The following is a 25,325-nucleotide window of genomic DNA, read 5'->3' as shown; positions in this document are numbered from 1 at the left end:
AGTTTTTTGGATAATAAACAGGAGTCTGTCCTATTCCAGAATGGCATATGTTCACTTCCTTCCACATAGCTGTGTTCTGCTCTTTTCTTCAAAACTGAGGATTTTGTCTTTCCTGTGCTGTTCACTGTAATGTTTGCCCAATGAACAAAGAAACATGCAATTTTCATGATGATCTTTATTGTCTTGCAGATAAATCGCTTGAATATCAGCAGTTGAGAAGCCAGCAGAGGTGTTATCCCCTGGAAGTGGGTGATGAGGATGGTGAAAATATGAGTAAGACTGCTGCCTATTTCAGCTTATGAGCATGATCCTGATGACCATTGTTATGATATATACAAATGTTGAAATAGCCTAATTTACAAATCATAGAATTTTTTCATAGAATTTATAGTGCACAAGGAGGCCATTCAGCCCATCGAGTCTGCACCGGCTCTTGGAAAGAGCACCCTATCCCCATAACCCAGTAACCCCACCGAACACTAAGGGCAATTTTAGGCACTAAGGGCAATTTAGCATGGCCAATCCACCTAACCTGCACATCTTTGGACTGTGGAAGGAAACCGGAGCACATGGAGGAAACCCACGCACACACGGGGAGAACGTGCAGGCTCCGCACAGACAGCGACTCAAGCCAGGAATCGTACCTGAGACCCTGGCGCTGTGAAGCAATTGTGCTAACCACTATGCTACCATGCTGCCCGTATATCCATTACGGTAAAACACTAGAGCAGTTTGATGTGTTTTGATGGATTAGAGTGGCATTGCCTTTTTCAGATTGTGCCTCCTAGTTATATCTTAACCCTAAAGTGTGGCATTTTTTACATTTTACATTGCAAAAGTACAAAGAAAGTTGATCAACGGGGTTGTAGGGGTGACGAGGAGCTAAACACTGTGATGGAACCAGTTTGTTCTGGGGCAATGTCCATCACAAAAGTAATTTTGTAGTTGAAAGCAAAATCCAATTTAGTGTGACCAATCCATCTTGCACATCTTTTGGGTTGTGGGGGTGAGACCCACGCAAGGGCGGGGTTGAGGAAGTAGTCACTGTTACATTTAACGTCTGTGCAAGATCGGTTTGCTTGGTCCAACAATCTAAATGTTACTATTTACATTGTTTAACATTTTTAAAAATCAATTGATCAGCTTAAAGAAAGTATCCGAAAAACTGATTTCTAATGTTAAAATTCTAAATTTTCTGAGGAGCTGTCACCCAGATTGCAATAGAAATGAACTATTCGATGTTACCGGAGAGTGTACAATTCTAAATTGGGCTATAGCCTTGACTGGAATGACACTTTGTATAAAACCAGATTTTAATCCCGTATTTGCATTTAGACTTTTTTTTAAACAAGTAAATTAAAATTTGTTTCTGCCCGTAATTATCTGCTACTGAGAAATAGAACTAAATTTCTAAATGACAGAGTAGTTTTCAATGAAAGTTATGTCACTCACACTCTTTATGTGGGGGTTGAGGTGAATCCAGTGCATGTCCATTGTCGGTGACAAGCTGTTTGAAAATGCTTCAGATAAAATATAAAAACTCTAAATCTTCTGTAAACGATTGTCCACATCCAAGAAAATAAATGCTGTGCCATCAACACCTTAGATTTTGTACTTTAGAGCAGCTGATAATTGTATTGAACACTTTGAGAGACTTTAACTAAAGATGTTTTCAGAAAAATAATTTTGGAAAAAATATTTGCCTCAACCTACTACTATCCCTACTATATTTCTGTCATTCTGTGCTACTCAACCAGCTGAGTAGGTGTGAAGTGATTCCAGTGTCTTCGTGGGTCTCGCCTCCACAATCTAAAGATGTGCAGGGTAGGTAGAATGGCCACACTAAATTGCCCCTTCAATGGAAAAAAATAATTGGGCCTCAAATTTAAAAAAAAGTGTGAAGTGATTGGATCTCCATGTTCTTTATTCTCAATTAGATGAGGATTTTTCTTCTCTTAATTTCTCCCACGGGCCTTGATATACTTCCACCCCTTCCCTTTTGTGTGTGTTTCTTTTCTATTGCTGATCTAGAACACTTCTTGCAAGCAATTGCGCATTACATCTTCACGCTGCACAAGCCCTATTTGGATATACAGACTGATTTTTTTTTAACTTTGTACATTAGCTATCTTTACTATAAATTAGATAACAACTAAAGTAATTAGGATGAAAGCAAAATACTGTGGAAGCTGGAAATCTGAAAGAAAAACAGAAAATGCTGGATAAATTCATCAGGTCTGGCAGCATCTGTGGAGAGAAACAGAGTTAAATGTTTCTGATTTAAATAACCTACAGAACTGGCAAAAAGCAAAAGGAGATGGGCCAGCGCTGATAATAAAGGATGAGATCTGTACAAAGGAAGCAGAGCATGTTAGATCAGAAGACCAAGATGTAGCATCTGTTTGAGTGGAGCTAAGCAATAGCAAGGGGCAGCAAACATTGGGAATTATTTATAGGTCACCAAACAGTCGTGGGAACGTAGGGCACAGTATAAATCAGTAAATTAGAGGTGCATGTAATAAAGGTAATCACTGAGTAACTTCATACTTGTGATAATAAAAAGATTATTATTATTATTACTCTACATGTAGACTGAGAAACAAATTAATAGAAGGACTGCAGAGGGAAAATACCTGGAATTTATTCATGATAGTTCTCTGAAACAGTTTATTAAGGAAGCAACTAGGGAACAGGCTATTTTAGATCATGTATTGTGAAATGAGAAAGGGCTAATAAAACTTGTAAGGGAGCCTTTCAGGACAAGTGACCATTATATGATAGAATCTCACGTTACGTTTCAAAGTTGGGCAAGTTGAGGCGCAAGTTGGCTGTGGTAGATTGGAAGACTACATTAAAAGGCTTGGTGGAAGACGGGTAATAGCTAGCATTTACAGAATTAATGCATAGTTTACAACAGATATACATTCCTTTCAGGCGCAAAGCCCAACTGGAAAAGTGTTCCAATCATGGCTAATGAGGGAAGTTAAAGGTTGCATTAGATCAAGGCGGCACGGTGGCACAGTGGTAAGCACTGCTTCCTCACCACTCCAGGGAATCGGGTTCAATTCCAGTCTCGGGTGACTGTGTGGAGTTTGCACTTTCTCCCCCTATCTGTGTGGGTTTTCTCTGGGTGCTCTGGTTCCCTCCCACAGTCCAAAGATGTGCAGGTTAGGTGGATTGACCATGCTAAATTGCCCCTTAGTGTCAAAAAGGTTGGGCGGGGTAATGGGGATAGGCTGGAGGAGTGGGCATAAGTAGGGAACTCTTTCCAAGGGCCGGTGCAGACTCGATGGGCCTAATCGGCGCCTCATGTACTGTAAATTCAATGGTTCATTCTATGATCACAGGAAGATGTTTATCGCGTTGTCAAAAAAGTAGGAAACTGGAGGATTGAGATCTTTTTATCGGTTTCTTGGTCCTCCTTTGCGGAATTCTAGAGAAACAAGGATATGAGTAAATTAGCAAGAAACTTAAAAATGGACTATAAAAGCTTCTCTCAGTATGTAAATAGGAAAAAATTAACAAAAGTGAGCCTATTATGGGAAGAGATAGTAGAATTTATAATGGGGAATCGGGAAATGGCAGAGAAACTAAACAAGTACTTTGGGCGTGATTCTCTTGCTGTGTTGCACTCAAGCGAGCCCACAGCGTGGCTGGAGAATCCCGCGAGAGCCCTCCAGTGGACCTCCTGCCGCCTCCTTGCCTCGCGGAATTCATCCAAGTCCCGCGAGATGTCGGAGTAGGAACTCCGCCTAAAATAGGAGGGGCCAAATGATGCTCACGGAAGTAGGCTGTAAACCTACTTACGACCTACTTGCCTGGGATCCACTGGCCACAGTCGAATCTCTGGCATCCCCAGGGAGACTGCAGCCAGGCGCCGATCAGTGCTGGTCCATGCAAATGTGGACCAGGCGGAACAGCACCGGGGGGGGGGGGACGACAATAAAAACCCGGCCATCGCAGACCTCTGGGTGGTCAGGGTAAGTGCAGAGTGGCTCCCTGGTCCTCCCCTGGAATGTGGGCACATTGGCACTGCCCAGCTAGCACCTTGGTCTACCACCCTGGCACAACCAAGGTGACTGAATGGCACTGCCAAGCTGGCAGGAGCACTGCCTGAGTGTCAGGGTGGCAGTGCAAGGGTGGGCAAGTACCAAGGGTGGGCGAGTGCCACGGGTGCTATGCCCATGAAATGAGGGTTTGAGGTGTTTCAAGGGTTTGGGAGTGCAGGGGGTAAGTAGGCCCCCTGGGAGGTTGGAGAGGTGGAGGGTGGGCGTCCTGAAAGGGAGGGGGTACTGTAAGGGGGCTTTGGGGGTCTGAATGGGGGACCCCCAGTGACCTCATAGCGGGGTGTCCTCACTTGGGGGGGTGTGGGGTAGTGTCCATGTTTGTGGGAGGTGACATTATCCATGGGTGGGATGTGTGGGGGACCCACAATCTAATTTCGAGATCGGGGCACCCTTTCAAAATGGCGGCCTGCTCTCGGAGTTCAGCTCCCCAGTGCTAAAAAAAATTGTAAGTGGGTTAAACCGGTGGGAAATTTCCCCAGGGCCCAAAAAAGTGGCAGCGAATAACGGTGGGGAACTCGCCGGCAAAGCTGGCGGGAAACTCCCTGCAAAGCCGCCACAAACTTCAAACTTTTTGGGGAAAATCGTGCCCTTTATGTCTTTCTTCACTGAGGAAGGTACAATAAAAACTCTCAAAATTACTCTAACCGGGCTACATGTGGCACAGTGGTTAGCACTGGGACTACGGCGCTGAGGACCTGGGTTCGAATCCTGGCCCTGGCTCACTGTCCGTGTGGAGTTTGCACATTCTCTCCGTGTCCACGTGGGTTTCACCCCCACAACCCAAAGCTGTGCAGGGTAGGCGGATTGGCCAAATTGCCCCTTAAGTGGAAAATAAATAATTGGGTCCTCTAAATTTATAAAAAAAAGAAATACTTGAACCAAGGGACTAACAGGAATGAGGAACTGGATGAAACTAGCATTGGTAAGAAGTAGTACTGAAGAGATTAATGGGAATGAAATTTGTTAAATCCTCTGGACCTGATGATGTACATCGCAGAGCGTTGAAAAGGTGACTATAGAGATGGTGGATGCATTGGTAATCATCTTCCATAATTCTGTAGATTCTGGAATGGTTCCCACAGATTGGAAGGTAGCAAATGTAACCCTACCATTTAATACAGAAGGGAGAGAAAAAATGGGAGCTGACATCTGCAGCAGGGAAATAACTGTAGAATCTGTTATAAAGGGTGTGATAACTGAACACTTAGAAAATAATGGTAGGATTAGCTCGAGTCAGCACAGATTTATGAGACGGATATCATGTTTGACAACCTGTTGGGGAGATTTTTGATGAGGAGGACCCAGTGGATGTGGTGTGTTTGGATTTTCAGAAGGTTTTTGATAATGTCCCACACAAAAGAGTAGTACACAAAATAAGAGCACATGGGATTGATGGTTTAAAAAAAAACAGGCATGAATTGAGAACTGGCTAACGGCAGAAGGAACCAAAGGGTTATTTTCCAGTTGGTAGAATGTAACTAGTGGGTGTTGCAGGAGTTGGTGCTTGGGCCCTAGCTATTCACAATCCATATCAATGATTTGGATGTGGGGTCCAAATCAATATTTCCAAATTTACTGATGACCTAAAAATGTAAGAATATGAATTAGAAGAATTCAAAGAGGCTACATGGGGATTTGGACAGAGTATGTGAGTGGCCAAAAACGATGACGTGACAGATGGAATATAATGTGAAAAATGTGAAGTTATCCATTTTGGTAGGAAAAATAGAAATACAGAGTATTTCTTAAATGGGGAGAGATTTGGCAGTGTTGATGTCGAATGGACCTGGTTGACCTGGTTCATGAGTGCTGATGCAGCCAACAGTTAGAAAGGCAAATGGCTCTGTGCGGCACGGTGGCACACTGGTTAGCACTGCTGCCTCACGGCGCCGAGGACCCAGGTTCGATACCGGCCCCGTGTCACTGTCCGTGTGAAGTTTGCACATTCTCCAAGTGTCTTTGTGGGTCTCACCCCACAACCCAAGCATGTGCAGGGCAGGTGGATTGGCCACGCTAAATTGCCCCTTGGAAAAAATGAATTGGATACTCTAAATTTATTTAAAAAAAGAAAGGCAAATGGTATGTTGGCCTTTATTGCCAGAGGATTTGAGTATAGGAGTAAAGTTGTCTTGTTGCAATTATATACACCCAGACGACACCGCACCTGGGATATTGCATATGATTTTGGTCTCCTTGCTTAATGAAATATATACTTGCCACAGAGAGAGTGGAATTAAGGTTCACACTGACATTGTATACTTTTAAGTAGGTCCACGTTTCAGTTCAATATCAAAATAGTGCAAACCATCCACTTTCTAATCATTTGCAGAGTAACTGCTGGAAGAGGAATTTTGCATATCTTTGAAAGTAACAGTTAGTGCTGGAAGAGTTCCCACATGGGAGAACTTCTGTTATAGTTAAATAGTATAATCTTAGCCGAGACTGATGTTCAGCACTGCTCTTTTCAGTACAAATCATTTTCCCTATTCACATAGTGGCCTGTACTGATTTTAAAATACCATCCTTAACCAATGATCTATTCTTCAAGCTGATGTGGCTTCATATGTGCACATTAAATTTTTTAGTGTTCCTGAGGCCAGACCAGTTTAATTCCCTGTGATACTTGTTAATGCATCATTGGTAGGTGTCATTTAAAAAAATTAAAATACAAAAATTTGGAATTTATTCTTCAGTGTAACTTTTCTTGATGATTTCTTGATACAACCATCATAACTAGTGAGTAGCATAATTTGATTTCAGTCTCCTCTGTATTTAATGCCATTTTTTCCTACCTCAACCTACGTTAGTGTAGTCAAGTGAAACATGCAGCATTTTATTGTTGAACTCATTTTTTCCCCTTTTTGTTTGTTCCACTAATTCCTTAATTTGTTAAATGTTAACTTTGGGTTGTGCTGCAGCAGCAAATACTATTTGAGATGCTGATGGGGAGCTGTCACACCTAGACCTGATGTTCACTACAACTGGACAAATATATGTTCCCAATTTCCCAGCCCTCCCTGATTCTGTAGCCTGCTAGTGTTTTTCGCGTTTCATTAAGTTGGAGGTTGGATCAATTTCCCAATCTGTTTCCTTTTTTTATGATGTATGCTCCCTACAAATGGGCATCTTTTGGAATTACGCCATAATCACATTTATTAGGCCTCAGCGGAGAGTAAACAAGTTACGAGCCCTCCCCTAATGCAGCATCTCCTGAAAGCGGGAAGACCAGCAAAACGTTTGTTTTTAAATGTAATTATTCATGCGTAGAGCACACAACCCAACTACTGAAGTTGTGTATGAAATACAGTTTAATTAAACAAATCAACTTTGTCAAACATTTTGATTATTTAAAACAAATTCTCCACCACCACCGTTGGCCCAGCAATCTGGGCAAACTGCTACAAATCGCGAATCTCTGAAAGCATCACCGGAAGTGTGCTGATCTGCAGCGCTGGTGTCTCTTGAATGATTGCTTTATTATTTATAATTTACTGGACTAAACCCAGACAGTGGCTGTGTTGGAAGTTTGATGCAGTACTTTTTTATTCCTGCCCAATTTGCAAACCAACATTAGTGCATAGCCGTGTCGTGGTTCGGCTGTATTTTTAAATTAGCTTTCTTCCTTTTCGAAGAAATTAATTTGATCAAGAACTTTTGAAGACTTTATTATACTTTATCTGGATACCTTTCCTTTTACTGTCTTGCCAGAGTGTCAACATTCCTGTTACTCTTTTCAACGCACTCACTTCTGCCTTGCAGTAAGCATGGATACAAGTCCAGTCGCCTGCATTGTAGTGTTCTTCAGTTTTCATAACAAAAGGTCATTTTAAAAAAAGGTAACTAATTGGCCAGGTTTTGGAAAAAACACAGCAGAGCCCACAATGCGCCCCACATCCAAATGAAACAACAGCACACGTAAGCTTTGAATTCTGTACCACTAGTTGAAGAACGTTTTCAAGTAAATTCAATTACTCCTGTGCTAAACCCATTTAGAAGAGTGACGGGATTACAAAAGGGTAGTTCTGTTGTAGTCTGATGTAATTTTGCATTGATAGCTTTGTGTTGGTCTAGATACTAGCCTTCCCGAGATCAACTGGAGGAAAGAGAAGGAAGAAGAAGGTGATCATATTCCAATCACACAGCAAATCCTAATGATGCTACATTTGGAAACCAAAAAGTAACAAGGGACTCATTTATAGTGAAGTCTCATCTATCCAGTATTAGCGTCATTTGGATATCCTTAAGAAATATCTGTTACTAATGCTAGCATTTGCATTCTAAAACCCAGGTGTACAAGTTACGCTCTGTTTTATGTTTACTAGCTAAAAGTGAGCAAATATGCATGTAATCTAATTACTTTCAAATATATTTAAAATTACTTCCTTAAGTTCTTTTTTATGCAAACTGTAATTATAAGTATTAACAGTTTTTAAATTATTTTCTATACAGAAACTAATTAATAAGCATCAACAGTCCAAGTAACTCAAACAATGTTGCTAGAATATCTTGTGGCTGTCACGCTTCAACCTTTCTGCTTTCTTCGTTACTTAATAATTCTCACAATGTTTGTTCATAGCTAACCTGGTCACTCAATCCCTGTGTGAGAGAATCTAAATGCTTTGGTCTTATTTTTAAAAATATTCTTGCATGGGATATGGGTCTCGCTGGCAAGGTCAGTATAGTAATCCACGGGAGGCAGGAGTTCCGTCACCACACCAATATTTATTTACAATAACGATATTACAGGAGCAGCTACAAACAGTGCTGGTAGCAGTCCAGTCAACTTAAGACTGCTCACAAAGCCTACACAGGTGATTATATGGGCCCCCTCAATGACCTATCATTGAGGGAGCTCATACTCCAATTGGCCAACCAATAAAGCCAATTGGAGTTCATTACAGTCAGCATTTGTTACCCATCCCTAATTGCTCTTGAACTGTGTGTGCTGCTAGGTTAATTCAAAGGACAGTTCAGAGTCCATAGTTTCCCTACAGTGGAGGAGGAAGCATTTAGCCCATGGAGTCTGCACCAACCCTCCGAAAGAGCATTCTACCTAGGCCCACTCCACTGCCCTATCCCCGTAACCCCTGCACATCTTTGGACAACTACATTGCTGTGGGTCTGGGGTAACATGTATGCCAGACCAGATAAGAACAGCAGATTTCCTTCCCTATCGGGACATTAGTGAACTAGGTGGGTTTTTACAACAGTTGACAATTATTGGCACAATTACCATTACCTGCTTTATAGTCCTAATTTAGTCATGTAATTTCAATTGAGTTGAAATTCTACCACCGGCCCTGGTGGGATTTGAACCCCTGTCCCCAGAGTATGAGCTTGGGACTCTGGATCACTAGTCCAGTGACATTACCACTATCCCCCCTCCCCCCCCCCAAATGAATGACATTTAAACTTCTTTTTTGTTTCCAGAAAGTCTAAACTATAGCAGTAATACTTCAATTCCTCCATGTAATCTTACTGAAAAGAACCTCTGACTGCTTTATATTGGAAGTATTTTATATTCTCTATCATTTGTTAACACTTCACTTACAGTTGAATTCATTTCCTTCAAATAAAAAGCCGTTCTTGTACATAACTCAGTTGGACTAGGCGAAGAATGAATAAGGAAGGATTTTAGATTATCCTGCAGCAAGTGCAGTAACCCTCATCACAAGTCTTGTTCTGTTTCTTTTTCAAACTAAGCTTTGTTCTTTTATTCCATCTCACTCTTTTTCCGATCTGGTGTACTTCTGATTTTTAAGTGTTCTTAAGCTTTTTCATGCATTCAATTCTGATGCTTTCTCTAGGTAAGGCCCCTCTGGTGTGATTCAGAACAAAACTCTTTTTACAGAGGGAGTGGACAAGCAACTGAGCAAAATGGCTTCTGTGTATTGCCAAACCTTTGGACAGTGTCCTATATGTATAAGTATATTAGGTTTCTGATTGTGCATACTCTTGGGAGTATTCAGCTACATTCAATTGCATGTGGATTTTGAACTCTAATTTAGATTTTCTCCTTTTAACAGTTGACTCATTGTCTCGCCTTATCCATTCCTGTGAACATGCTTCCTGAAACAAATTCCATTTACCTACTTTTATGTCATCGGCTAACAATATTCTACTGATTTCACCCCATTTGTTGTGTTTGGCTTATTAGATTTTAGCGTACAATCCCATATATTCTGTTCTCATATTAAACATCATTGACGTTGTGGTGTTGAAAATTAGCCCATGAGGGTTACCTTTATCCTTTACACAGTGAATAAATTTATTTTTCAGTAGAAAGGTTACTGTGCATGGAGATAGGTCACCTGTTCGGCTTCAGATCCAGGTCTTCATGCAAGTGTCTCATGTTTCTTGCTACAAAATCATATAAATTCAGGCATTTCATCAGATGTTATTATTCTAAATCCAACCATCTCTGCAGATGTTCCATGTATGCAGCTGCATCATACATCCAAAAACAAATAGTCAAAATTCTTACACTGATGATTGGATAAAACCTAAACCAATAGAGAAATTATAACTCCCAATAATAGCACATAATTGCTACCTTTGGAAACTAAGCTAAAAATAATATTTCCAGCACCTCTTTTGTATCATCAGCATCTTTATAATAGTGTGGGGGAAATCCATGATGTCACTAGCAATCAGATACCCCCAGAACTGCTTGGAAATACGGTCAATCTATGTTTGGTGACCAACTTGCCACTCTAATTGAAAATTATCTGATGCATCTTTTCTTTTCCCACAATGCTTGTCCATCTGTTTTATCCCTTCCTGTTCCTCTTCTGTCTTCCTGGTGTTAGGAATTCCCACTCCTGCATTACAGATATTTTTCTGAGCTCCAAAGGAGTAACCTATGGACCTTTTGCTGAAGGATGTTATAAATGAAAATTTGACTGGTATTCTATCAGCTTTGTGAATGGAATGAGGTGATGTGTATGAGAGAACAGTGTGTTTTTGATCCCCCATCCCAGCAACCAACACCACACACTGTGAATGTACTGGGGGCGTGAATTCGACCTGATAGCTGATTGTAAATCAAACTGAGTGACATTTGCATTCACTTCTGTCTGCTCCATCAGCCAGATTTTCATAGCTGTGGTAACTAAGATTTAATCCTAAACTGTTCCAAATGGTATGACCTCCTGTTTTTAGATGTGCCGCAGGGTTCTACAATCGTATTCGTATTCTGTTCTGAAATTGAGGACTCAACTCGTGTTTATCTCTTTTGCTAATCACCTTAAATCTGTGTCCACCGATGACTGGTCCTTCTGCCGCTGGAAACAGTTTATCTTATTGAACCCATCAAAACCCTTCATGGTTGAATCTCCCATTAACCATCTCTGTTTTCAGAATAACCTCCATTTCTGTACACAACTGAAAGTTCCTCGTCCCTGTCTATTCTGTACTCTCTGTTCCATTAAGAAAGTTAAAAGAATCACCTCTAGAAATTAAATTTCAGAATGTGTTCTGGATAAGGCTGAAAGAGATGGAACTTGTTGAAGGTATTTACAACAAGTGCATATCTGTAAAAACATGTATCTTTGAAAATATCTCTCTTCAAAATGCCTGGTGTTGCTGCCCAATGGTGTAGTTGAACAAAGCTTGGCCATTCCCCACTTGGAGATGCACTTTCTGTAAGAAGGTGGTGAAAAACAAATTATGAATCATAAATACAAGTATTACAATCCCAGATCAGACCCCAACAGGAACTAGGATACCCCGATATTTCCGAAACACCAATATTTTAGTTTATTTTAAGACAGTGAGGAAAGAATGATTCGCTCCAGGAGTGATTGCATGGAAAAAATAGGGCTTTGGTATTTCTAAAACAAAACTTTATTTTAAGTACAATGTTAAACTTTTAACTTCACACCCGAAAAATAACATCTCCAATTAGCATAATCCATCTTACAATTAGCAGGGCATAGAATAATACTTGCAGTACAGGACAGATTCTGGCTCTTGTTCAAACCCCTTCAGACTCTGGCTGAACATCTTCAAATAGCTGCTTCAACTCCGTAGTTTCAGCCTCTTCCTTGTCTTCAGACAAGAATTCTCTGCTTTTAAAATATTGTTACTCTTTTTTGCCTTTCCTACTGGGAAAGAAAACTGCCTTTATCTGTGGTCTGAAAAACACAAGGGGGGTTACCAGATCAGATTTCACCTCCAAAAGCCTTTTCTCCAAAACCCTGTCTCTCTCTCTACAGCTTTCTCCAAAACTGCCTCTCTCCACAGCTACTCAGATTGTCCCTCTGCCTTTCAGAGCTCCGTCCCGCAATGACCTCATCTCTTCAAACAAAAAAAATCATCTTTGCAGCCTGCAAAAGAACATTAACTCCCCAGGCACTTTCCCAGGCAAACCATTAGGCATTAGCCCAGACTGAAAAACACATTCCTTGGTCAATTTTACATGCTGGCTGCTAAAACTACACAATCTCTTTAAAACAAAACTCACCTTTTTAAAATGCATGACCATTGTAATAAAATACATTCTAACCCTAGCCCTTTAGCCCTTAAATTGTCCAATACAATTAGAATCCAATTTTCCTTCAAATCTTCCAATCATCACACAAATTACTTCTGTTCATGTTCTAACAGTCATTTACAGAGTGACTTAACAAAGAAGCAGACCTACTGGTCCTTGATGGTGCTTCTGAAGATAATGATAAAAGACTAAAAGTTAAATGGGTAGGGTTCTGTCAGTAACTTGTAGTTTAATACATTTATCCATGAGGTTAATGGTTGTTAACTCACAAATATAAACAGTGCTACAAAACATATCTTTTACCTGAAAGAAAACTGATCACGCTCTTTTCATTGCTACATGAGATGTGGCATTTTTATGTTTTACCTATATATGAACTATACATAATATTGCAGTGTAGAACCCTGTGTCATGATAATGTTGAATATTAATATTCCCACTTAACTTTTTCCCCACACTGAAATATCTGCTGTTCTTATCCTTGGGAATTTATTACCATTTTGGGTTGTTTTAGGTAATTAATTATTTCAGTTTTATTTGTGTTTTTCTAATTTTTTGTGTATACATATTATGTTACATTCTATTATTGGCTTGAATCCAAATTCTTGCATCCCAAGATGAATCTCAAACACATCACTCATTCTGTTGCAAAGACAGATGAGGAATCTCTAAATTTTGCATTTACAAGATCCTACAACGAAGGCGTGTAAGTTGCTCTTTCTGGGCACCACAGGTACAAGCAGCACTGACGTAAAAGAGAACCGTAATCTGGAGAACATCTCTCTTAAGGAAAGCAGTCAAGCTCCTGGTGAGGCGCAGCTTTCAAATGGCGGCAATTCCTCCATTAACAGAAAAAGGCCACTGGAAGAGGGAAATAACGGCCACTCACATCCTAAGTTTCGTGCCAAGAAGAGGAAGAAAACACCAGGTCCCATTCTACCAAAGAATGCATTAATGCAATTAAATGAGATTAAACCTGGCCTCCAGTACAAGTTGTTATCTCAGTCTGGCCCTGTCCATGCTCCTGTTTTTATCATGGCTGTGGAGGTCAATGGACAAAACTTTGAAGGGTCTGGGCCCACCAAGAAAAAAGCCAAGTTACATGTAGCTGAAAAAGCCCTGAGATCCTTTGTTCAATTTCCAAACGCCTCTGAGGCCCACCTGGCTATGGGTCGAATGCTGAATGTTAATACGGACTTTACGTCAGATCATTCTGACTTCCCAGATACACTTTTTAATGGATTTGAAACCCCGCTACAAGGAGATGATCCTTATCTCTTGGGGTCTAATGGAGATGGCTCTTTCAGTTCAGGTGACTGTAACTCTTTTGGTGTCTCGTGTGGTGTTGGAGGAAGTAGTGTAGGTCAGTCAGCGGTGACTGCTCCATCTCCTTTTGCCATGACCAGTGGTAAGAACCCAGTCATGATCCTGAATGAACTGCGCCCAGGACTCAAATATGAGTTTGTTTCTGAAAGTGGAGAGAGCCATGCAAAAAATTTCATCATGGCAGTGACTGTAGATGGGCAGACATTTGAAGGGTCAGGGAGGAACAAGAAGTTGGCAAAGGCTCGTGCAGCTCAAGCAACCCTTCAGACTCTGTTTAACATGCAGCTGGACTCGACACCATCGCGGCAACCTATTCCTAGTGAAGGTCTTCAGCTTCACCTGCCTCAGGTAAGGACATTTTTTTATTCTTGGCTTTGGTGCTCTTGAGCATAATGGGGAGGAATGCTCCTTAAAGATAAGCTGTAAGATTCGGTAATAATAGTGGTAGGAACATGAACTTATAAATGGAAGTGTATGTTTTAAACAGATTATTTTCCATACAACATCAGTCAACTACAGTACACCTTAAATTTAGGTCATAAGGCATAATGCTTGGACACATTCCAAATCTGCTGCTTTTCAAATACATTGTCCATGGCAGCTCTCTGTTGTCATTTGCAAATATTATGGGCCAGAATTTAGAGAACCCAAAGTGTATCATGAAGTTCACCTGACCAACAACTTTAAATAGATTTTGGTTATGGGAAGCACAAGGGCCCACCCTGGTGTGATAAAACAGAGATCTAAAGTACTTTTAAAACAAAACAATGTTTATTCTATGAATCCAGTTAACATTTTATAAACACACAGTAAACATCTTAGCAACTATCAACTCAAAGAATACAGTACTCTATAAGTATCTTTAACAAAGACAACAGGTTTAAAATCTCCACTGAAAACAGTTATCACTTTTAAATTACCAAGTGATCTGAAGACATTCTTTTCATGCAGAGAGAGATCAAAATTACACCTTGTTTGGCTGGATGCAGCTTCAACTCTGAAAACAAAACTAAACACTCACTGTAACTGCCAGCTCAAAAACGAAAGTAAAAGCAGACAGACAGCCCAGCTCCACCCACACTCTGATATCACTGCAGATATTTGATAAACACCCATTTCTTAAAGGTACTCTCACATGACACAAAGACCTAGTGAGCAGGTCCCTTTTCTGCCCTATACTCTGGATTTTACATTAATAGTTGCAGCTTGAGCTAATGTATGAACAAATGTTTTGTATAGATGTTATCTCTTGAAGGTTGCACCATTTTAATCACTGCCTTTTCCAGGTAAGGTGTTTGTGATTCTTCAAATTAATATGTAATTGAAAGTATACTAAACATTCTGTGAAAGAATTGTCTTAGAATGCTTTTAAATAATGGCAAATTGGCTTTAATCTTCAAGGCAATCTCACTTTTTTTTCGACACCTTTTGTTCAAATTTGCAGCTACTATCAGTAGCAATTTTGATAAATCTGTTAGTTTAACTTTCTACACTCTGACTGAGCAAACCCTACAAGCCAATAACCTGCAATGTTATTAGTCCTTGATATTTTAACAATAGTAACAAACATGAACTTGAATAGGCAGAAGAAAAAGTAACATTACACTAGTTAATTTTTTACCATAGAGACCGATAATTTTGAAAAAGAGGTGGATTTCCCAAATGGCAATGGAAATAACCGAAGAACAAGATTTCAGCTTTAAAGAGTTGGACTGTAACAAACAAACTAAAATAAACATGGATTAAACATTAATTAGCAGGCAACTTGTATATCAAACTAAAGAAAAGTTTGTAAACTAAAGCAATTGAAAAATGCCTTATGAAATACTTTCATTATACCCTACGTTACCGGCAGATTGTTATATTGCAAAGCGATCGACGAGGCAGTGGTGAAACACAAAAGAGGTTAATTGAACTAAGGCGAACTATATGCCCTAGATAGCACAACTAATACACAGGTCCTGTTCCGGTGACTCTTGGGCTAACTCTGACTAAGCCCCCAATGGCCCGATTCGCAGCTAAACTCCTGATAGGCTTGAGTTTGTGTGTTGTTTCCCCATAGGCTCTAGGCCCGGCCCGTGAAGTATCGACCCTTAAAAGGGGCCAAGCTACCACACAGATATACTCCACTTGCGGTGCCATAAACTCCAGGTTATGGGCCAAGTGTTGGAAAATGGGATTAGTGTAGACAAATCTTTGTTGACTGGTGTGGACATGATGGGTGAATGGAGTTCTCCTATGCTGTAAATGTCTATGGTTCTATGAAAGGAATCATCTCAAGGTCACTCCTAGCTCTCCAGCAGAAGTTCACCATGGTATGTTGAAACTTCCATTGTCCTTTGACAGTCTTTCCACTCAGTCTGAGTTTTCTGTATCCAGTTGTCACTATCAGGATATACCTCAATGAATCCCTCTTCTCTCTGTCATGAGAGTATTTAATGAGCCAGAATTCTAGACATTCCTGTATCTGATTCCTTTAAATAGTTTAGTCAACTCTGGTAAAGCTATTTTTCTCATCGAGAGCTTCCCTTCTGTTCCTCATCATTTCCTGCAGCACAGTGAAGATCGGTCCCTAGAAGAATTCTAATTCTTTTTCTGTCTGTGCCTCCAGCACAGCTATTTTCCTGATCTGTGAGTTCATGTGAGAGGTGCTAAAACCACTCCTCGGCACTTCCAATGGGTTTCCATTTGAGTTTCTCTTCCCATGATCACTTGGGCACTTTTTAGAACTGAGGTGTTTACCAGGAATTATAGTTTTACATTATTTTTCAGTATTCTCTGTTTTACTTTAAAACTACATTTTAACTGGACTAATTACCCGGGTTAACTTTGACTCTTTGTTTTGGAAAATGTGTATTATGTTGGTCCCCCTCAGTTCTCTGCTTCTACGAAGCACCCTTGGTAGAAATGCACAGTAGTTTGCCAGCATCTGAGACAGGGAATAGGGTTGCCATTCAAAATGTCAGGCTGTCTTTTATTTTAAGATGCCTGCTAACTGGCATATTTTTGGAATATTTATTCCAATATGGAATATTTTTGCTGTCTCCCTGAGTTGTGCCTCGAGAAGGAAAGCTGACTAGGTGCTTTCACTTTGAACTGGTTTCCAGGATGTATTTGAAAGCAGGCTGATTATTTTTCTGATCTTCGGCTCCACCTTGCTGTCTCTCCAACAGAACAACTGAGATGAGACCTGGATTTTCGTGCAGGTTCAGGAAAATGCGTCCTGCACTCCTTCAGTAGCTTCCAAAGATCGCACCAAACCCATGCCTGACTTGCCTGGGATTTTTGACTTGTCATGCAAGGTTCAAATTTGCAGTGCAGTTAGAGAGTCACAATGGAGTGCAGGAGGAATCTAGGAGTGGAGGTGAGCTGGTTGGAATGCTCCCCTCCATTCTCGAACACAATCCTGCCTCTTGAATCTCCGCCCCACCCATTCTCCGTGCCACTCAATACCAATTTGCCTGTCGCAGTAAGAAGTTCTGCAACAATCTGTCCTGGTCCACCACGTCGACACTATCACCAATAAAGCACAACAGCGCCTAAACTCCCTCAGTAAACTAAGGAAATTCGGCATGTCCACATTAACCCATACCAACTTTTACAGATGCACCATAGAAAGCATCCTATCTGGCTGCATCACAGCCTGGTATGGCAACTGCTCGTCCCAGGACCGCAAGAAACTTCAGAGAGTCGTGAACACCGGCCAGTCCATCACACGGACCTGCTTCCCATCCATTGACTCCATCTACACCTCCCGCTGCCTGGGGAAAGCGGGCAGCATAATCAAAGACCCCTCCCACCCAGCTTCCTCACTCTTCCAACTTCTTCCATCGAGCAGGAGATACAGAAGTCTGAGAACACGCACGAACAGACTCAAAAACAGCTTCTTCCCCGCTGTTACCAGACTCCTAAATGACCCTCTTATGGACTGACCTCATTAACACTACACCCTGTATGCTTCATCCGATGCCGGTGTTATGTAGTTACATTGTATATCTTGTGTTGCCCTATTATGTATTTTCTTTTATTCCCTTTTCTTCCCATGTACTTAATGATCTGTTGAGCTGCTCGCAGAAAAATACTTTTCACTGTACCTCGGTACACATGACAATAAACAAATCCAATCCAATCCAATCCAATCCAACAGGCTTGTTTGGAATCACTAGCTTTCGGAACGTTGCTCCTTCATCAGATGAGTGTTCAGATGAGGGAGCTGTGCTCTGAGGGTTGGTGATTCTAGGCAAACCTGTTGGACTTTGGCCTGGTGTTGTAAGACTTCTTAATGTGCCCACCCCCGTCCAATGCTGGCATCTCCATATCATTTGCCTGTCAACCAATGGAGGGGAGCGGGTGTTCAGATTATTTTTACCTTACAAAAGCAGGATTTATTTTCACAGTCAGAACTTTCAGTTTACTTAAATCTGAGTGCCAGATATGGGATTTTACCAATATATTTTTTACATTTTGAACACATTTGACATTTCCTTCAATGTAAGTACTGTAATGTATGTCAGCACTTGCCTTGCAGGACAGTTAACTTGCCTTGCAGGATAGAGCCCCATGATGACACTGCATTAAAAACACAACTATATTTCAATACAACATCCAATGGTGACATTTGAAGGTGTGGAAATTTTATTACACTTGCATTTCAGAATGTTTTAGCCTTCCTCCACTTGTCATGAGCTCTTCAAGGTGGCGTGTGTTGTTTTTCTCGGGCTTCTAACACCAGCACTAGCACAGGAAAATAGTGTGTGGAAGTGGCTACAATTTTCCTGTGGTTCTCATTTTGTGGGTACTGACCTTGGAAGAAGTTTGTGTGCATTTTGACACAAAGACCTTCCCAACCTACCTAAAGAACACGTGAAATGGCATTGGTCAGGAAAGCATAGGAAAACTTATTCTCCAGCAACATAAACTTCCACCGTTTCGGATCTAATTTGCACTTCCATTTGGAGCAAAACTCAGGATTTCATAAAGTTGGATTGAACCTGCACCCATCCACTCCCATGACATGTTTAATTTTAAATGTGCCGAACCAGAACATTGCCATAATATTCAAAGATTAAAGCCCAGACTTCAAAAGTCTTTAAACCTTGAGTTTTATTATTCACATCAACATTTGACGGCAGTGGAATAGATGATGCATAGTGTATGCAAGGGAAGATGGTTAAGTTAGAGCTGGTGGTGAACAATACCAAATGCTAATGCACACTCAGGTCAAAAGCGACTTCAAATCACCATGGAGGGTAGTTACCAGAAGACCGTCAGTGTATAATGGATTAAACGGTCTTGGTTAAATTTGGATTGAGTTGAATCTATAAATCCAAGGTAAATTAATGTTGATTTGAAATTATGTACCTATGTTGAACATTATTATATTTTAGTTGTAGTTCTCCTGACCATTTTCTTCTGGTGGCCAATACTATCAAAAAGTATCCAAACTTCTAAAGCTCAATAAGGAATGATTGATGATTATAGCATTGCTGAATAAGGATATTTCATGCCAGTCTGGCACACTACTGTTATGGTGGGCAGCAGCAATCTATCAGTTAATGGTGTGTGTCATTTCCATGGTGTTGCTGTCAAACCCTTCACTATATTTCTGGATAGGAATCTTAACACTTTGTTGTGATTCTTTCTCATTGTAAGCAGGGACTGCAGGTTTTAGAAGCTCCGTCCTTTAAGTAGCAAAACCCTCCAGCCAACCGATATATTGGTCTTGTTTTCGCTCAGTTGCACCATTTTACAAACTTCTCCATTGAGTTCCCACAGTTTTACTTCATTATTCCGGATAAGTACCGTATCATCGGTATCATATCATGAAGTATCATCGGTATCATATCATGAAGTATCATATTTCAGGATTGTCATATCGTTTTACTCTGATCGGCAATCATTCGCATAGAGGATAAAATGCAATGGTGACAACACACAGCTGAGGAAATAATTTGTTAACATAGGCTCCAAGTAAATCCCGGAAAGTAACATCCTTTGGATCCTGTCATGAGGGAAATCGCTGATCCGAAGTATGAGTAGGATCAAGGTTTCAATTTTTCAATAAGCTTGAATGTTTGCATGGTATTAAAAGCGGAAGAGAAATAAGCAAAGATAGCGTGAGCATAGTTAACTAATCTATCCATGTGCTGAATGAAATGGCCCACAGTCAGAACAGCCTCCTCCACTGACATAAGTTTGATAGGCAAACTGTAACTGGTCAATATGTTGGGCAACAACATCTAAAAGATGCTTTGACACAATGTGGCTAAACCGTGACTAATGATGCAAGAACAACTGGTCGCAATCATTTGGTTTAGGAGGCCATGGCTTCTAATGCAGCTTGGATGATAATGGCTGATATCCAACAGCGTGGAACAATATGTATGCCGAAAAATATCTGAAAGACCAGAGAGAAAGGAACTGCCAAATGATGAGCACATTCCTTAAGGATTCTTCTGTTGATTTGATCTGAGCTGCGTGCTTTCTGTGGATGCATTTGCTTGAATCGCTTCTCTACCTCCCATTTGTTGATAGTAACATGAGATGCTTTTGGTTCGTTCCTTGCTGTTTGTTCCTTTAATTCATCATCTTCAAACCTGCTAAAAAATCCATAAAATTCATTCGCAATATCACGAGGATGATCTGTGGACAAAAAAAGGAGTAATTTCTCTTTTTGAAGCCTGACATTTTATGCATACACTTCCATGCATCTCTGGTATTATTTGTCCGAACAGTTATGCAGCCTATCTCTGTATGCATCTTTCACCCTTGATTTTTAGTTTGTCAAGCTTGTCTTGATCACACTCAACGTTTTTCTGTAATTATTGCTTTTAAGTCCTTTGTGATCCAGGCTTTCTTGTTTGGATAGATCTTAAACGTTTTAGTTTGAACATGAAGCTGTTCACAGAATATAATGTAATAATTCTCATAATTATGTCTTCATCCAATATTAAACATTCCAATTCGTATTATCAAAGCAAATTCACAGATTTTGAATAGCCACATTATCCCAAACCATCCTACCCAGGGTACCTGCAGATGTATCCAGTGTATGCAGTGATGCAGAGTGAAGCCAACAGCTCGGGTTTCATTCCCATACCAACTGAGGTTATTCATGAAAGTTCCACCGTCTCACCTTTGCCCCTCCCCTGAGGTATGCTGACCCTCAGATTAAACCAACATCAGTCAGTTCTTCCCCTCAAAGGGGAAAACAACCTATGGTCATCTGGAACTGTGGCAACTTTACTTTATGCAGTAAGCCTAGATTCTATGAAGCCACAACACCAAATGGAGCAATGTTAAGAACAAACAGAAGCCAGCTAAGGGAATTGTATAACTATATAACACCCAGCATTCTAATTGCATTTAAAACACATCCGAGGATGAAATTGGAAAGTGAAATTGTGAAACCATGCAAACAACCAACACTGTGATAATACACATGATGACAATGCATCTACAAGTCAAGAGCACCTGTGTGGTCAATCTTGGATTCCGATTATGCCATCACTAAATCCACCAGGTTAAATAATTGTGGTTTCCATACAAACTTGCATTTCACTGTCACCATACCTATGCAATGAATGGGTGACCCAGTGTACTCAGTAGTTCAGCTGTCGTAGGTTGCACTATTGATTTCCAATGACCCAGATACATATCTTTCAGGATTATGCCTGATAAGGTGTTCATCATGCTCGCTCCCGTGTTGACCTTGGCTCTGAGAGTGTGTTTACTGCATTTCTTTGGGCATCTGATGCTGATGGTAGCAAAAGGCTCCGATTGTTTGACTTCATCCACAGATTGTGTCACATTCACAATGCAGAAGACCTGTTTTCATAGAATTTACAGTACAGAAGGAGGCCATTCGGCCCATTGTTGCTTGTTATGCTTTCCCTTAATTTGCTCTGTTTTAATTACCTTTGCTCAAGAGTCGCCAGGTATCTTTCTGATACCACCACAGGGTTCAAAGCCAAGTACTGATCAATGACTCAATACACCTGTTAGTAAGTTTGAAATCAATACACATTTATTTACACACACAGTCAATTATTACTCATGCATAAACTCTACTCGATAAACTACAACTACTACTAAAAGCCTACACTTAGCTTCGAGTGGCCCACTCAGTCAGAGGAACAATGGTCGTTGTCCGGTTCTGATACTGCTGGCTTCGAACTAGTACCGAATAGTATCTAGGAGCGCCTATCTCGTAGCGTGCGTTGACCTTAGACTTACTTGGTTGGTGCTTGGCGGCATCTCGTCGCTGAGAGCCAAATGCCAAGTTGAAGATGGAGAGGAGTCAGGGTGAGGGAAGAGAGCGAACTGACCTTGGGGACTCTGCTTTATAGCCCCCAGGGATTTCACGCCCTTCTGGGCGGACCCCGGACTTGGTCCCAATTAATTGGACCAGGTCCCAATCATTTGTATTGATTTTCTCCAATACCGGAGTTGTTCCCTGATCGTTCGGCGGGCCCTATGTGGCCGTTGGCCTGCCTTTGTTGTAGCTCCCACTGGCGCCGGGGAGTCTGTCCTGGTCTCGATTGTTTCAATGTTTCCTTTTTGTCCCCGGAGATAGCTCATCTATCTGGGTTCTGCAAATCTTAATACACAGGAAACCTTGCATCTGCTTGTTTTCCCTAGTGTTGTCTGTTTTTCCCTGCACTCTTTGCAGGTATCCATTTTGGAATCGCAACGTGGCCACCCCAGGGCCCACACCTCCACCCTATCCCCATAACCCAGTAACCCCAACCAACACTAAAGGCAATTTTGGACACTAAGGGCAATTTAACATGGCCAATCCATCTAACCTGCACATCTTTGGACTGTGGGAGGAAACCGAAGCACCCGGAGGAAACCCACGCAGACACGGGGAGAACGTGCAGACTCCGCACAGTGACCCAAGCCGGGAAGCCCTGGAACTGTGAAGCAGTTCTGCTAACCACCATGCTACCGTACTGCCAATTGAAGATTCTTCCACTCTGAATCCTCACCCTGGAACTTCTGGCGGCTAATATCTTGTCTGTGCTTGCACTGATGTGGGTTTCTGGAATACTCCTGGTTGTTGCTCGTATGTTGCACGTACTTTTTGTTCAGTAAAATCTTATTGTTAGCCCTGCATGTACCTCCATGTGATTTCCTACAAAAGCCCACATACCTTACAAAGATCTTGGAATACAGAACAGCTTTGTGGTGGATGCACAGTAAACCTCACTTCCCACAGGCTTGCTTGCAGGTATTGTTGTCCAGCCACAAGGGCATCGTATTTTCGACCATCCTTTAGCAGAATGTCAATATCAGGACATTTTGCACTCCTCTTTCTGGCAGGAAGGGTGCAGACGATCAAGACGAGCGTACTGCCAAGATTCCGCTTCCTGGTTAGATCCATACCGATATTCATTCCCCAGGGCCTTTTTCCTAGGAATAGATAAAATGATTATGGCATTTGTGTGTGTGTGTCGTTAGGGGTGGATGGGGTAGAAAGAGAGAGAAGAACCCAAGGATCCCCAAGACTACACTGCAGAGGAGAAGAATCATGGGCAGCCTGGCCCTTCCGAGCTTGCAATACTACCATAGGGCAGCCAAAATCAAGAGGGGGAGGGAATGGGTAAGAGAGCCGAACAAAGAAGGACGTAAACGGAGGAGTCCTCCTGTAGTGGAACGTCCCTCCGAGTCCTAGCCATGACAGCGCTGCTCTTCCCCCCCCCCCCCCCCCGGTAAAGTATATGTCCAGCCCCGTGGTAGTAACACCATGGGCGAATTGGAGAATCACCCGGGGCCGACGAAAATCCCACCCCCGCCGTGGCAGAAATTCTCCGCTACCCGGGAATTGGCGGGGGCGGGAATCACGCCCCGACGATTAGCGTGCCCTCCGCGCCGATCGGCGAGCCCCCCGTGGCGATTCTCCAGCCCGCGATGGGCCGAAGTCCTACCGATGTCAGGCCTCTCCTGCCGCCGTGGTTTCAACCACCTCTGGCGGTGGGATTGGTAGCGCGAGCATGCCCCTGGGGGGGGGGGGGGGGGGCGCAGGGCGATCGGCCCCCGGGGTGTGCCCCCACGGTGGCCAGGCCCGCGATCGGGGCCCACCGATCTGGGGGCGGGCCTGTGCCGTGGGGGCACTCTTTTTCTTCCGCCGCCGCCATGGCCTCCACCATGACGGAGGCGGAAGAGAATCCCCCAGCGCGCATGCGCCGGTGGTGATGTCAGCGGTAGCTGACGCACCAGCGCATGCGCGAACCGGCGAAAGCCTTTCGGACAGCCCCGGCGGCGGGCGTCAAAGGCCGCTAGTGCCGGTTTTGGCGCCAGTCGGCGTGGCGCCAACCACTCCGGCGCGGGCCTAGCCCTCAAAGGTGCAGAGAATTCCGCACCTTTGGGGAGGCCTGACGCCGGAGTGGTTTGCCGGCACTCCGCTACGCCGGGACCCTCCGCCCCGCCGGGTAGGGGAGAATCCCGGCCCATTATCCCAACAATACTAATAACCAAACTCTGCAACCTCAGACTTGACCCCTCCCTGTGCAGCTGGATCCTTGACTTCCTCACCAACAGACCGCAATCTGTCAGGATAGGGAACAACACCTCCTCCACAATAGTTCTCAACACCGGGGCCCCGCAAGGAAGTGTGCTCAGTCCTCTACTGTCCTATACTCACGCGACTGTGTGGCAAGATTCAACTCCAATTCAATCTATAAGTTTGCAGGTGATATGACTGTGGTGGATCGTATCTCAAACAACGACGAATCAGACTACAAAAGGGAGATAGGTCACTTGGTTGCATGGTGTACCGAAAACAACCACCTCTCTCCATGTTGGAAAGACCAAGGAAGTGATCATTGACTTCAGGAAGCGTAGCACGCCCCCCCCCCCCCCCCCCCCCCCCCCCCCCCCCCCCTCCCCTCCCCACATCAATGGCTCTGAAGTAGAGATGGTCAATAGCTTTAGGTTCCTGGGAGTCACCATCACCAACAGTCTATCCTGGTCCATTCACGCTGATGCAACAGTCAAGAAAGCCCAACAACCTCTACTTCCTACGGAAGCTAAAGAAATTCAGCATGTCTGCATCGACTCTCAGAAACCTCTACAGATGTGCCATAGAGAGCATCCTATCCGGCTGCATTACAGCTTAGTATGGCAACTGCTCAGCCCAAGATCACAAGAAACTGCAGAGTGTGGTGAATTCAGCCCAACGCATCACACAAGCTTGCCACCCTCCCATTGATTCTGTCTACACATCCCACTGCCTCAGAAAGGCAGACAACATTGTCAGAGACGTCTCACACCCAGGCTTTGCCCTCTTCTAGACCATTACATCAGACAGAAGATACAGAATTCTGAAGACCCGCACATCCAGACGTAGGAACAGCTTCTTCCCCACAGCTACTAGACTCCTCAACGATTCTCTCTTGGTCTGATCTGTTCCCTGTAAGAACGCTATTCCTAACGTG

The 25,325-nt window shown here is 42.5% G+C and overlaps 1 protein-coding gene across 4 annotated transcripts in view; it reads left to right on the top strand.

Annotated features, from left to right (window-relative positions):
- Positions 1-25,325, top strand: part of adarb1b (adenosine deaminase RNA specific B1b) — a 391,221-nt gene that overhangs the window by 293,420 nt on the left and 72,476 nt on the right. For 3 of the 4 annotated variants that reach the window (XM_038787593.1, XM_038787596.1, XM_038787595.1), the window contains 2 exons: positions 190-273; positions 13,295-14,235. In XM_038787593.1, coding sequence (XP_038643521.1) covers positions 190-273; positions 13,295-14,235 — 1,025 coding nt within the window. Of the gene's footprint in view, positions 1-189; positions 274-10,876; positions 14,236-25,325 lie in introns of those variants that run through there. The other variant, XM_038787597.1, reaches the window with a different exon arrangement.

The sequence above is a fragment of the Scyliorhinus canicula genome, chromosome 2, assembly GCF_902713615.1.
Source record: "Scyliorhinus canicula chromosome 2, sScyCan1.1, whole genome shotgun sequence".
In the NCBI taxonomy this organism is placed as follows: domain Eukaryota; kingdom Metazoa; phylum Chordata; class Chondrichthyes; order Carcharhiniformes; family Scyliorhinidae; genus Scyliorhinus; species Scyliorhinus canicula.
Note: the sequence above shows the minus strand (reverse complement) of the source record. Positions and strands in the feature narration are given on the sequence as shown.